The sequence below is a fragment of the Antechinus flavipes genome, chromosome 3, assembly GCF_016432865.1.
Source record: "Antechinus flavipes isolate AdamAnt ecotype Samford, QLD, Australia chromosome 3, AdamAnt_v2, whole genome shotgun sequence".
Lineage (NCBI taxonomy): Eukaryota > Metazoa > Chordata > Mammalia > Dasyuromorphia > Dasyuridae > Antechinus > Antechinus flavipes.
Genome location: NC_067400.1, coordinates 148,967,789 through 148,981,189, shown reverse-complemented (window position 1 = coordinate 148,981,189; position 13,401 = coordinate 148,967,789). Strand labels below are relative to the sequence as shown.

At 32.5% G+C, this 13,401-nt stretch overlaps 1 protein-coding gene across 1 annotated transcript in view; it reads right to left on the bottom strand.

Moving 5' to 3' along the window:
* DNAJC3 (DnaJ heat shock protein family (Hsp40) member C3) overlaps positions 1-13,401 on the bottom strand; it is a 78,585-nt gene that overhangs the window by 4,567 nt on the left and 60,617 nt on the right. Inside the window, exons 4-9 of the mRNA XM_051990544.1 lie at positions 11,247-11,428; positions 10,500-10,619; positions 9,024-9,129; positions 8,813-8,933; positions 3,530-3,662; positions 2,158-2,306 (exon numbers count right to left, since the gene is read on the bottom strand). Of these exons, the coding sequence (XP_051846504.1) occupies positions 2,158-2,306; positions 3,530-3,662; positions 8,813-8,933; positions 9,024-9,129; positions 10,500-10,619; positions 11,247-11,428 (811 nt within the window). The remainder of the gene's footprint in view (positions 1-2,157; positions 2,307-3,529; positions 3,663-8,812; positions 8,934-9,023; positions 9,130-10,499; positions 10,620-11,246; positions 11,429-13,401) is intronic.

Genomic DNA, 13,401 nt, shown 5'->3' with positions numbered 1-13,401 from the left:
TGGAAAAGTAACTAAGTTTCAACACCAAATCTTGGTCTTGAAAAGTCTTTTAAGACAAGTAAGAATTCATTAATAACAATTTTTCCGTACTTGTTGACTGCCCAGCAAAAAAAATTATAGTACTTACAAGGTATTAAATAAACTTAAAATTTCCCAGAAAGTAACAGCACCACACACCCTTTACGATGAAGCAATTTGGAGAATACAAACACAAGTACTGTTTATTTTATGCTTGTACACTCACAATATCATACATGAAATCATTCAAGATATATTTTAATTTCCTGACATATTCTTTCATTCTCATCTAGTACTTACTAATTTCTAAATTATTTGATAGAATATTTGTATATTATATACTTAAAATTCTCAGCTTTGGGTATGCATTTCTGGCCCCTCTTCTCTCTTAACTAACTCTTCAGCAATCTTATAAGCTCTCACATATTTAACCATCATCTCTGGACAGATCACTTCCAGATCTATTTCTACCTAGTCCCAGTCTCTCCTGCAGGCTTTAATCCTAGATTACCAATTGCTTAATAGACATTTCAAAATAGATGTCTCAGAGATACTTTAAGCTCAACACAACCAAAAGTCATTATTGTTTTTCCACAAATCCTCCCCTCTTCCAATCTTCCCTTTTTCTGTTGAAGACACCACTTTTTTCTCTGTCTCCCAAGTTCATAACCTTGGAATTATTCTTAATTCTCCCTTCTACCACCCACAAATCTAACCAGCTGCCATGCACTGCCATTTCTCCCTTCTAGGTGACCTCTTTTCTCTCCACCACACTGTTACCACTCTTTCTCACCCAAGGTCATTTTCCTTAAGCTGAGATCTGATCATATTGATCCCCTATTCCACTACTCCAGAGGCTTCTAGTTGCCTCCATGAAAAAACACCAACTCCTCTTTCTGTCTTTTAAAGACCTCGCTCCAAGTCTCTTACCCTGTCCGCACTTCAGTTTCTCCTTCAGTAAAAGCACTGGACTTGCAGAATGATGTGAGGTTCCAGTGAGTTTGTGCTCACAAAGAGCAGAGGAGGTCCTCCCAGAATCTAAAGCTTGGTGGGTATGCTTTGGGCATGTATCCATAAGCCTTAAAGTTGATATGCTGAGAGGAAGAAGAGTGGGCATAGAAGGGACAAAGACCCCAAATAAATGGGAAGTTCTGATTATTGGACTGTATATTTTATTTGTCCCACCATTCTGTCTGCACCTTCTTTTGTTTTCCTTCTAAAATCTAGTGTTGGTATCTCTTGATGGTTCTGCCATTCTCCTAGTTACTTGGATACAGTTATGTACAACTCTTCCCCCACTCACCACCGCACAGTCCTGAACTTAATTAGCTCAGATTAAACATGAAATTCACAAAATTAGAAAGTCCACCCCAAATGTTCACAGGGCCTATTTCTGACCCATGGCAGAGCATTCTGAGCTCACACTGGTCTGTTCAGCCCCGGTCCGGCACACTGTAACTCGCCTCTAACACAATGATGTCATTTTCGTCCTCTTCAAGGAGGGACAACCACCAACCTATCTTTTCCAAGCTCACTGAACTTCCACTTGTCTTCTTGTGTAAACCATCACAGTAGCTTCCAAACTGCTATTCCTATTTCTATCAGGCTGTTTCAGAGTAAGTCATCTGATCATTCCACTCTGGTTATGGCTCTCCAGTATTTGAAAAGTTTCCTTGGTTTTCCATAGTTTATAATTAAAGTATAAATTCCTCATTTTAGTATTCAAGGGTCTCCATAATTTGGCTCCAACCTATCCTGCCTTAAATATTTTTCCCTTTCAGATATTTTAGAGTTGAGCCAAAAAGGTCTTCTATCTCCTTTTTCTCGTCCTATTCTCCCCTGTATTCATTCCTTGACTAACATGATTGCCTCCACTAATCTAATTTTCTCACCTGATACTGCCTCCTACATCCCCAACAAACAACTTCTTGCTGAAAGTGACTTTTCAACATATTTTGCCTAGACTCCTCCTGTGCCCTCCCTTGTATCACAGTTGTCTGTGACTTTCTCTCTTAAATTATAAAATTCTGGACAGTAGAATCTATGTCAAAGCTATTTTTATATTCCCAGCACTTAGCACAGTGCTTTACACAAAGTAAGCACTAAATTCACTGAATTAAATTCAATTTTAAGTGATACCTGGATCCGAAAGTACTTCTTTAGCAGCTGCTATGTCGATAAATTTTTTCTCTGCTTTTTTCTTTTCTTCTTCATTCTGAAAATTATCTGGGTGCCACTGCAGTGCTAACTTTCTGTACGCCTTGATGATTTCTTGTTTTTTAGCATTTCTGGGGGGTTAAAATATAGCAATTATATATTAATAGAAGAGATTTACAACATAGCCATAATGAACTGAAATATAATTACCAAATAATAAGATCGAAGAATACTAAGATGAGGATTTCCAATTTTTTTAAGGATGTAAGCTCCTGGAGTACACTGATGTGATACAGTGCTAAGTTTTGATGAAAAAAAACAGTCAAAGGTACCTCACATAGTTATTTCAATATAATTTCAATTTAAAAACACAATGAATGATTCTTCATGATATTTGCCACTAGATAGTTGCCATTTTGTACACTTAAAATGCGTTTGAACATAAAGGATCAATGATTTCATAGTGAACATAATCCCCAAAGTATTAACTTGTCCCAGAGAAAGATAGCACTTCATCTGACTCACTTGGCATTAAGAACGAGGGTAGGGTGCTGAAGTTTCACTGAGATTTAGTAACTTGCTCAGAGTCACATAAGAATAAGAGGCAGGATTTGAAATCCAGGTCTTCTCTATTCCAACCCCAACACTCTATCCACTATGCCATGCTGCCTCTAGAAGGTACTATGATAATTATGAGTTGTTTTTATGCTTTTTAAAATCACTTATTCCAATTTTTTAAATCTTCTAGATTTTCTAACTAACAATCTTAAGCACTGAAACTCTTCCATTTGTTTTCATTTGAACTTCTAGAGTTCTCTTCTCAGAGGTCAGAGTCTGATACTAGTGGAGTGCTATATATCAGTAGTATTAGAATCAAAGTTTTAGTCTTCAAGCTGATACACTAAAGATAAGTATAAATTTGTTCAAGAGAAATTTTGCATAGGATTATAAGATGAATTAGTAATTTCCACCTAGTTACCTGAAGTGAAATGTGTGAGTCACTAATTATGAAGGCTAAGAGTCAAAGGTTTTCTAACCCTCTTTTGTCTTATAATTTAAGTTTAAGAGCTTTTAGGTATGAGTTTAATTTCCCTGTTTTATTGCCAATAACTAATTCTCCATTCTCATTGTACATGTGTTTTTAAATAACCCTTAAAATGAAATTTTTGCAAAAAAATTGTACCAAATTTTATAGATGTCAAAGGCTTTATCTATGTGGCTATATTTATACAATTAAAGAGAATAATGGGGAAAGAGGCCAAAAAAGGGATTTACTACTATTTTAATCATATATATATATATAGATATATATTTTGAAGCCAATGTAAATTCTAAATACATATGAACAATTCACCTTTTTACTCCCAAGATTTTGTAATAATCTCTTTTCTGGGACTGTTTCAAGAGTCTCTGAGCTTTCTCTAGTCCTTCTCGAATCTGTTGATCATTTTCATTGTGTTCTTGTGCAGTTTCATAATCCTGAATAGCTGTCAAAATGTTTGAAATAATGCTGTTAAGAGCAATTATTATACATTTTAACCTTTTTTATTAAATCATAAGCTTTATATTATGAATTTAAAAGTATTTCAGACCCCTTAATTTTTTGTCACTACAAGATAATTTAACAGATCTTTATTTAATCCGATGTGTTACAAAGGCCTCAAAAATAACTATTAAATTATCACTTCTGGTAAGTGAACTCCATTACTCCATTTCCTGGTCCACATTTCCCACATCTCCTTATTCCAAATGCCCACTAAAAAAAACAAAGCCTACATTAGAAAGTATTGCTTAAATAACATTACTTTATTGTAAGGCAATCTTACAGCATATCACATTAATAATCAAGTGTTTATAAAGAATTTTTTGGGAAAAGTAAAAATAACAGAACTTTTGATCATGTGCAAGGTAAACAGAATGCATGAAGATTAGTTTAAAAGGAGTATAAATTGAAGAATCACCATAGTCAGGTTGCTCAAGTATAGTTGATAAAGCATTATCAAGTTTTTTCACTTTGAAAAACTGTTTATTTTAGCAACAATTAACCCTGAAGAGTTTGTAAAACAACTTAAATGGGTGTCTTCAGAGGGACTAGTACACATAGAGGAGCTTTCAAGTAGAGTAATGGAGCCAAAACAATTCTATAATTATATATGTCACTGATAAGTACTTTTAGTGTTAAGCTTTGATTGAGATTAAACTACCTTTACTCATATGGTCATATTAACCCTTTACAAACATTGAGTATATTGATTAGAGGATTAGCTGCTTTGGGCAGAAGCCAGCAAATTACTTTATGTTTATTTATCTGTGTATTCACTGTATGTAGTAGACTATAAATTTGTTAAGGGCAGGTACTACTTCCTCTCTGTAATTTCTAATCTCTAGAATAGTGATTGACACAATTGTCAATTTTTCCAGACGGTTGCCATGCCACACCAAATGATTCCCAAACTTCTATTCAATGTCTATAAAATGACTCCAACAAATGCAAGATATATTTAATAACAAGATGATCTCAACTAAATGACTAGTGCATCAATCAACCAATAACTGAACAGTCCTTGTCTTTAAGGAGCTTATGTTTTATCAAAAGAGGCAAGTTCACTACATATGAATAAATGGATTAAAAAAAAAATCAATTATGGAGCATTTGTTGTAGCCAGATACTTCAAAAAGGGGACAATTCCTCAAAAAACTTATATTTTAACGAGTATGACAACAAATATAGGAGAATGGTGGTCAAATAGTGTCAAAATGATGAGGATTAATCTGATTCTTAGACTTAGCTTGGAAAGAGGAAACCATACACAAAAGAAATCAACAACATCTGTTAAGTGCTTCCTGTATGCCAGGAACTATGTAAGTCTTAGTTATATAAGAGGAAAAAAGAATACATTCCCTCAAAAAACCCACAATCTAATGGAAGAGCCAATATGCAAACAAATGGAAAAAACTAGAGGTAATTTTGGAAGGAAAGAATAAGCAGTAAAGGTGACACAATGCATAGAAAAATGAGTCAGAACCCCAGAGTTCCAATCCCTACTCTGATGCTTCTGTGGGATGCTAGGTAATCTCCTCTCTAAAGAATGAGGAAATGCTGAACTGTCTGGCTTCTTTAGGTATCTTTAAAAAGTTTCAAAAGTAAAAAACTATTTCCATTTTTCCTCACTACTATCTCGCAATAAAGGAATAACAGATTCCTTCAACAAGAAAGAAATCTGCCCACAGTCCCACATTTAGTTAAACATTTAAAAAGGGATTTGGATGCAGATCTGTTTGCTTCTCAGTTCCACAGTCTTTTATGTACATAATTTTGTCTTTTATATTCTTGAAAAGGAACAATTTTATAACAAAGAAAAAGCAAAAGCCCCAGAAGACCAATATAAAAGATCCCATTCAGTGGGAATGGAGAGAAGTTAAGATAAAGGTGATAGCATCCCAAAAGAAGTTGGACTAGAAAGTTTCCAAGGTCTCTCCCAACACATGGAGAGCACAGAGTACACACAGGTATCAGTTTGTAAATTTTGTCCCTGTAATTTCTGTCTAATATTGTTTCCAATTCTACTCCCTAGAACCAAGAAAAAAATCTAATGCCTCCAAAACTTGCCAATCAATTGTTTACACTAACGCTCCTCTGGATATGGATCTTTCTGGATTTAGAATAAAAAAGACATGATTTCAGTAATGGTCCTAAATACTATATAGGCAATGCACTTTATTGCCTCCTTCTTTTGTGGGAGGAAAAATATAACACAACTTTAGAGAAGAAGTAAAAATAAGCAATTCAATTTATCTGGTACTAGGGACTGGAACTAGATACTAGGATTTTATCTCAAAATATTTTCCAGACCATTAAAAAAAAGTCACTTGGTTATAATTTGAAAATTACCAATTAGAAATGTATTTCTTTGTATAACAATCCACTGTTTAAAAATGTAAATACATCATCATTCACCTTAGTTTGAAATATTTCTATTAGAAGGCTTTCATTTCATATGAAACCCAAATTTAGGGAACCTTCATTTATATTTTACATTTTACAGAATGCTTTCACATAGAAAATTATTTTATTTGATCCTCTTGGCTCTACAAGCTAAGAATTTTTTAAAAATATTTTCTTATGAATCATATTGGAAGAGAAAAATCAGAATAAAAAAGAAAAAACACAAGGACAAAAAGATGAAAAGGGTATGCTTCAATCTGTCTCAGAATCTATAGTTCTCTCTCTGGATACATTTGGCATTTTCCATGCCAAGTCTAGTGGAATTTTTTGGATCAGTGTATTGCTGAGAAGAGGCAAGTCTGTAGTTGCGGTGTACAATGTTCTCCTGGTTCTTCTCACTTCACTTAGCATCAGTTTATGTTAAATCTTTTCAGGCTTTTCTGAATACTTTAATATGCCATAACTTATTTAACCATTTCTCAATAGATGGACACCCCCTCAATTTCCAATTTCTTGCCACTACAAAAAAAGAAGCTGCTATAAACTCACTTGTGGGTCCTTTTCCCCTCTTTTATGATCTCTTTGGGAAACAGACTCATAAGTGACCCAGTTGTATCAAAGGGAATGTGCCGTTTGATAGCCTATTTCTTATTCCCTTTGGGGTTCTGGGCAAGACCCTCTAAGCCTCAACTTTTTTATGTGTAAAATAGACAACCTATTCTATCTTTACAACATTCAGGTTTCCTATAACTGGTAAGCTAGATATTGCAAATACTATTTTCCTAATTTTGCAAATGAGGAAACTAAGGTTCCAAGGAGTGCCTTTTCACATAGGTAATTAAAAGACGGATGGGGAAACTTTTATCCAGATCCTCTGATTTCCATTCTAGACCTCATCCCATTAACATTTATATTACAATTTAAACCAAGAGGTAACCTTAAGGGACAGAGAATCAAGGAAATTCCGACCTCTCAGGGAACCAAGACTATGGCACAAAACATTGCTGATCTGCATTCATTGTGAACTTTCTCACCAAAAGGGTTTCTACTCCAATGAAATTATGGTCTGGACCAAAAAAAAAAAAATCCTTTAAGCCATTCATTAATTCTCCTAATTTGCATCCAAACAAGATGGGCAAAATCTCCAATTTCAATTATTCATTTTTTTCAGTGGGTTAAAGTGAATATTCTGAAACAAATTCAGCTTAACCTTATAACATTCTCTGTAGAGTTACTAAATTCACAATCTGACTCAAATCAATTTGTATTTTGTATCGTCAATTCAAATAGCTTCACAAAAGTACATGAACCAAAATATAAAACACTATTAATAAAAACAAATTTTTATTTAAATAAATTCTTCAAATTCTGTAATTCTTTTATCCTAAATTAGTACTAAATTATCTTATAAATTATACAAGAAGAACATAGTAAACGTTTTACTAAGATGCAAGAGGTAGTTTGATACATAGCCTGAAAGATTCAGACTTTAAAATTTTTCTCCTGCAACTTCTAAGCAGACTTCTGGAAACTACAAGAAACTCAAAATCAACAGCTTAAGTAGATGCTACACTTGAAGGCTAAAATAAACAAGTCCAATATTATGATCTTGTGTTTAGAATATACATCATGGGGTACTCTTGTCAAAATTATAATTACAAAAAATAAAATAAAATTATAATAATTAAATTCCTTGATGACTATTCATCCTTTAAAAATTTGCTATACCCAGTAATACAAGACCAGTTTTCTTCTCTATAACATGGGATGATTAGACCAGGTAGTCTTGAAGGGTTCTTTTGCTTCTAGATCTATGAACCTATGATTAAAGATCAAGAGCTAGAAGGAATCTTAGGACTAATTGAGTTCAACCTTCTTATTTTAAAATGGGAAGTGCATTGTGGCTTATTCAAATTCATGCAGTTACAAACTGCTAAAATAGTAATTTGCACATAAACAAAACTGTCAAATTATTACCCAATTAAGATTTACCACAATATGAAATTCATATTTGATCTGCTTTATTTGTTCAGTCATATCTGACTTTTTATAACCCCATGGATCATAGCATGCCAGTACCATCTATGGGATTTTCTTGGCAAAGATTATGGAGCAGTTTGCCATTTCCTTCTCCAATGGATTGAGGTAATAGGGTAAGTGACTTGTCCAGGGTGACACAGCTAATAAATGTGTTCTCTCAGGACAGATCTGAGGACAAATGTGAATTCAGGAAGAAAATTGTGTCTCTTGATAAAGCCAGAGTCTCCAGGTCCAAGCTAATTACCACTTAGCTGCCTTGGTATCTACTGAATGATCTTGATCAATTTTGAAAAATTAAAAATGAAATGAAATCTGGCCATACTCTCACTTTAAAAACTATTTAACTTGCATTTTCAGTCTGATTCCAAATTAAAATTCTTTCATAAGGTCTTTTGAAATATTTTTCAATTATTTCATATTTAAATTTTTCTTAATCAGATTAGGAACCTCATTTCTAATAAAGTAGGATACTAGTACAGTAAAATAATTCTTAAATATTCCACTACTTATAGTGTTTCTTAAATCTATAAATATTCCTAAGAGCTTTAGGAAAACTAGTTTTAAGCAAAGTAACGTAAGAGAAATTTCATATACGCTCATTTGACATATCAAAAGTATTAGCCCCCTGAATTCATGTTCCAAAAAGTTTACCTTCATCATACATTTCCTCTATTAAATAGGCTTCTGCTCTGTCTTTGAGAGCATTCACATTGGCAGGTTCTAGTTGCAAAACTTCTGAACATGCTTTAATAGCTTCAACAGGTTTTTCGTCCTAAAAACAAGTAACAAAAAAAAGGAAGTATAGTTGTTGTTTCATAAGCTAAGCAGAAACCTAAAATTTTAAAACAAAAGAAATTGTTACCTTGGAGAAGCAATGGCAAATCCTCTCTTTGGAACGAATAGTATAAATAGGTGTATTTGGCTCTGTTTTCATTACAGATTCATATTTGCTAACTGCATCTTCATATCTGTTACAAAGTAAATAAATGATAAGCATTAATACTGCTTTCTTAACAATTAGCAACATTGTTCGCTATCAACATAATGCCATCTGATTACATCAACATATTTCTCCCAAAGACAAATTTTCACTTTGTTTTTATTTGAATTAATGGAATCATTCATTCTATTCAGAATGTTCAGGAGCTTCCCTGAAGCCATGGCAAATAAACATATACAACTAGTGTATAAAATGGACTGAAATAAATATAAAGTGCTTTTGCTTGCCAAAACTTAACAAAGATCACTTCTTCACAGAAACACCTTAATGGAATTGTAAAAATAGAATTCAATACAGCTTTTTAAAGCCTGACATGTACTGAATTACTTCTAACAGATTTCACCAATTCATTATCAGAACTACATTTTTTAAACTCTTGCAAATTTTCTAATCACATCAACATTAATTAAGAAAATGCTGAGGAAGGAGAAAAAGTATTTATATAGCACCTACTAGGTGTCAAGAACTGGGACTAAATGGAGCTAATACAAAAATTATTCTAAATTTAAATTCAAAAGAACTCTGGAAGTAGGGTTCCTCACCTTATAGTTGAGGAACTGAAGATTGAGATTAAGTTACTTGCCCAGCCAGAAGCACATAGCTATTAAGTGTTTGAGGTCAGATATGAAATCAGATCTTTAACCCTCAGCTCAGCACTCTATCCACCACATTACCTAGCTGCCTTTAAAATGAGTTTAGTTTTGGTTCTTTTCAGCAAAGAGCTGATTCAGGCCAATCTGCATCCAGAAAGAAGGCTGAATATGGATCACAACATAGTATTTTCACCCTTTTTGTTGTTTTTTGCTTCCTTTTTTCTTTTTGATCTGATTTTTCTTGTGCAGTATGATAAACATAGAAATATACATAAAAGAACTGCACATGTTTAATATATTGGATTATTTCTGTCTAGGGAAAGGGAGAGAGAAAAATTTGGCATACAAAGTTTTGCAAGAGTGAATGCTGAAAACTATCTTTGCATGTATTCAGAAAATGAAAAGCCACTATTAAATAAAATAAATCTATAGAGTTAAGTGATTTATAAAAATTGACAACTTTAGGATAGCTTTTGGAACTAACAGAAAGAAAACAATCTGACCTATATTTTAGTAATTGTCATATACCATTTGATAGCATGTATGTATTTTCATAGTTAAGCATAATGCAGATGCATATCACAACAAATAAATTTAAATTCCCAAGACTGCTGAGTTTTCAAAGGCCAAGAAATAATACAATTATAAACTATACACCCTCAATTGGATGTTGCCTATATTTTAATACTGGTTTAACAATGCCCCAGAGAGTCCAAAAAAAAAAAAAAAAAAACTCCATTCTTACCTGCCTTCTCTGATGAGCTCCTCTGCTGACTCAATAAGTTTATTGAGCTTCTTTACTTGTTTATAGTGTGTAAAACACCTTTTATGATCTTGGTCAAGTTTTAAACATTCTCGGACTTCACTGTTCATGTATTAAAAATAAAAGGAATACAACATATTTATAGTAACTCAAAATGAATTGATAGTTTTTCCATACTATTTTTAGAAATTAAAGAGAGGTCTTTTGACCATAAATCAATCATAAAAGTAAAAACAGAATTCTAGAGCTATAAAAGGAGTGTTATAGTCTCATCTACTCATTTTATAGATGAGCAAACAGGGATGGAGGGAAGACTTGCCCATTGTTACACAGCTGGTGAGCAGCAGAGTTGAGACTAACACAATTCCTACTTTAGCCTCTTAACAATATAGGATATTGCCTCCCAGCTATTTTTTTTTGCATAGGCACCAATTACTCAAATGTATTTGCTGAAATTATTGAATATCTATGTATACAATGATGTAATATATTGAACAGTATAAAAACATTATGAAAAGAACTGCTTTTAAATTTAATTATGCTATAAGCTATACAGAATCAGAATTTCAAAATAATTTTTTAAAAAGACAAAAATCATGTAATACTATGAAACTAATTATTACATGGTCTTAACTCTAACTCTAATAAAGACAATAATTTACATAAAGCAACCAAGTTTTTCAGTGCAAATACTATTGATATGCCAGTTCAGATAGTAAGAAAACTGACCTGAGTGAGAGTTCATGATCTCCCAACTGATAGTATATTGTGCTGATTTTATAAAAGGCCTCAGTATTGTCATTCTTCAATTTGGAAGCAGATTTTAAGTCACTAATAGCTTTCCCTGGTTCCCCTTCTTTTATAAAGCATTCAGCCCGAAGTTCTCGCAGCTCTGCATCCCAAACACAAACCTTAAGAAACAGAAGAACTAGACTTTGAGCAAGAAACAAAGCAAAGTTAAATAAAAACATTTATATCTGTATCCTATATGTCTTTCTTCATATCACTTTTCAATAAGCATTTTCATTTGGGTCCTCTCCATTTTTCTCATCAAATTAAGGTAATTATTTTCAAGAATAATTTTTGTTTTCTCTTCAAAAAAATTCACCTTTCTACATCTGAGTCTGAGGTGGACTTAAACTCAAGTCTTCCTGACCTCAGGGCCAGTATTCTCTATCCATTAAGCCACCTACTTGATTGAAATAATTCTTAAATATCTTAAATTATAAGTGAGAAATACAATCAATAATTTTTAAAAAAAATTGGACATTAAGAACTGTTATGTTTACTTGCTCAGGAAATGAATCCAAATGCTTTTTTATTCTTTACATTTGAACCTATGAAAGAAATATGTATCCTATTTTGTATTAAATAATTGATTCCTAACAAGATAGTTATAGCACATAATATGATTTAATAAATATTTATTGAATTGAATTGTCAGTGTAAATTATTTAAAAGCTTAATTTATATTGGATGAAGTAGTGTGACATAATACAGAGCCCACCCTGAGAGACCCCAAAGCCTGAGTTCAAGTCTAGTCTCAGACATTTTTTTGGCTTCATGACCTTGAAGAAACCTATGATTGGTTCAAAAAATGTTTATATTTAAACTTCAATTCTAATATAAATCCTAATAAAATATAAAAACCATGAAGCTCTAACTCAACTGAAACTTTATGAGGCTCCTTATTTCACTGAAGAGTGAACTGGATATAAAAAATACACAATTATTCATCACCTTGGGGAAATTCCAAGGTCATAACTAAGCCTTTAAAGGGAAGGATGAAATAAGACTGGGATTCCTTGTCATAGCTCTTAATATTTTGTTATATACTATTAAAGTAAGAAATATTCTCAGTAGCATTGATAAGCACATTAAATGAAGATGAGGATTTCTGGAATAAAGCCATATTTTTCAACACATAAATTAATGAAAGTTCCATGGGACAGATTCTATATATTTCAGAGAGAAGTTTTCCATAGCAATCACATTTTATACATATATATATACATATATAAGTAAAAACATTAAACTACAAATATCAAGACCAAATGAAAACATAAAATATTAAACCTGCAGCATACAGCAATGTTGTTCCTGTCAGGAAGGAACTTAGTTTTAACTTTGAATTTTCTTAACGAAGTTACCACATTGACTGGGGTGGTCACCCTCTCCCCTCTTATTTCAATAAGTAAATTGCAGAAATTCTCAATGAAGAAACATTCTGCATATCAAAGCAGATGCTACTTTTGCAAAATAAAAGTAAAGAAAGCCATATTGTCAAAAAGAGTTAGAAACAAAATTTTACTTCCATGATAATCTGTATTTCATGAAGCAAATTTTCCTGGGAAATTTTATATGTATATGAAGCTAACATTTTATTACTGCCCATAGGAAGAAAACTCGCGTATGAACACTTGGCTTAACTTAGAAATTTAAAAAAACAAACAAACAAACAAAATTTCCACTTCACATTTCAATATTGTTAGAACTTTCCCCTAAAAATCATCAGTGGGAAACGAGGTAGTAAATCAAGAGAACAAAAGCTGGAAGACCATAAGTAAATACAAATCATCAAGGATTAGTTCTCAAATAGTTTTCTTCCAACTTCTATCAACTCTTAAATTATAAATTTGCTTAAATGTGTACCTTGTAAATAACTCATTTTAACTATTATTCTCTCTAACTTTCACATTACTCCTTTAATTTAGGATATTTTTTCTTCATTCTCCCAATTCCTTCCCACCCTGGCATCTTCAATTTTCTATTCCCAAATCAAAACATTAAAAACAGACATGAGCAAAAAAAAAAAAAAAAAAAAAAAAAGAAAAAGAAAAGAAAAAGAAAAAGAAAAAGAAAAGAATGCACACACTCCATTGAC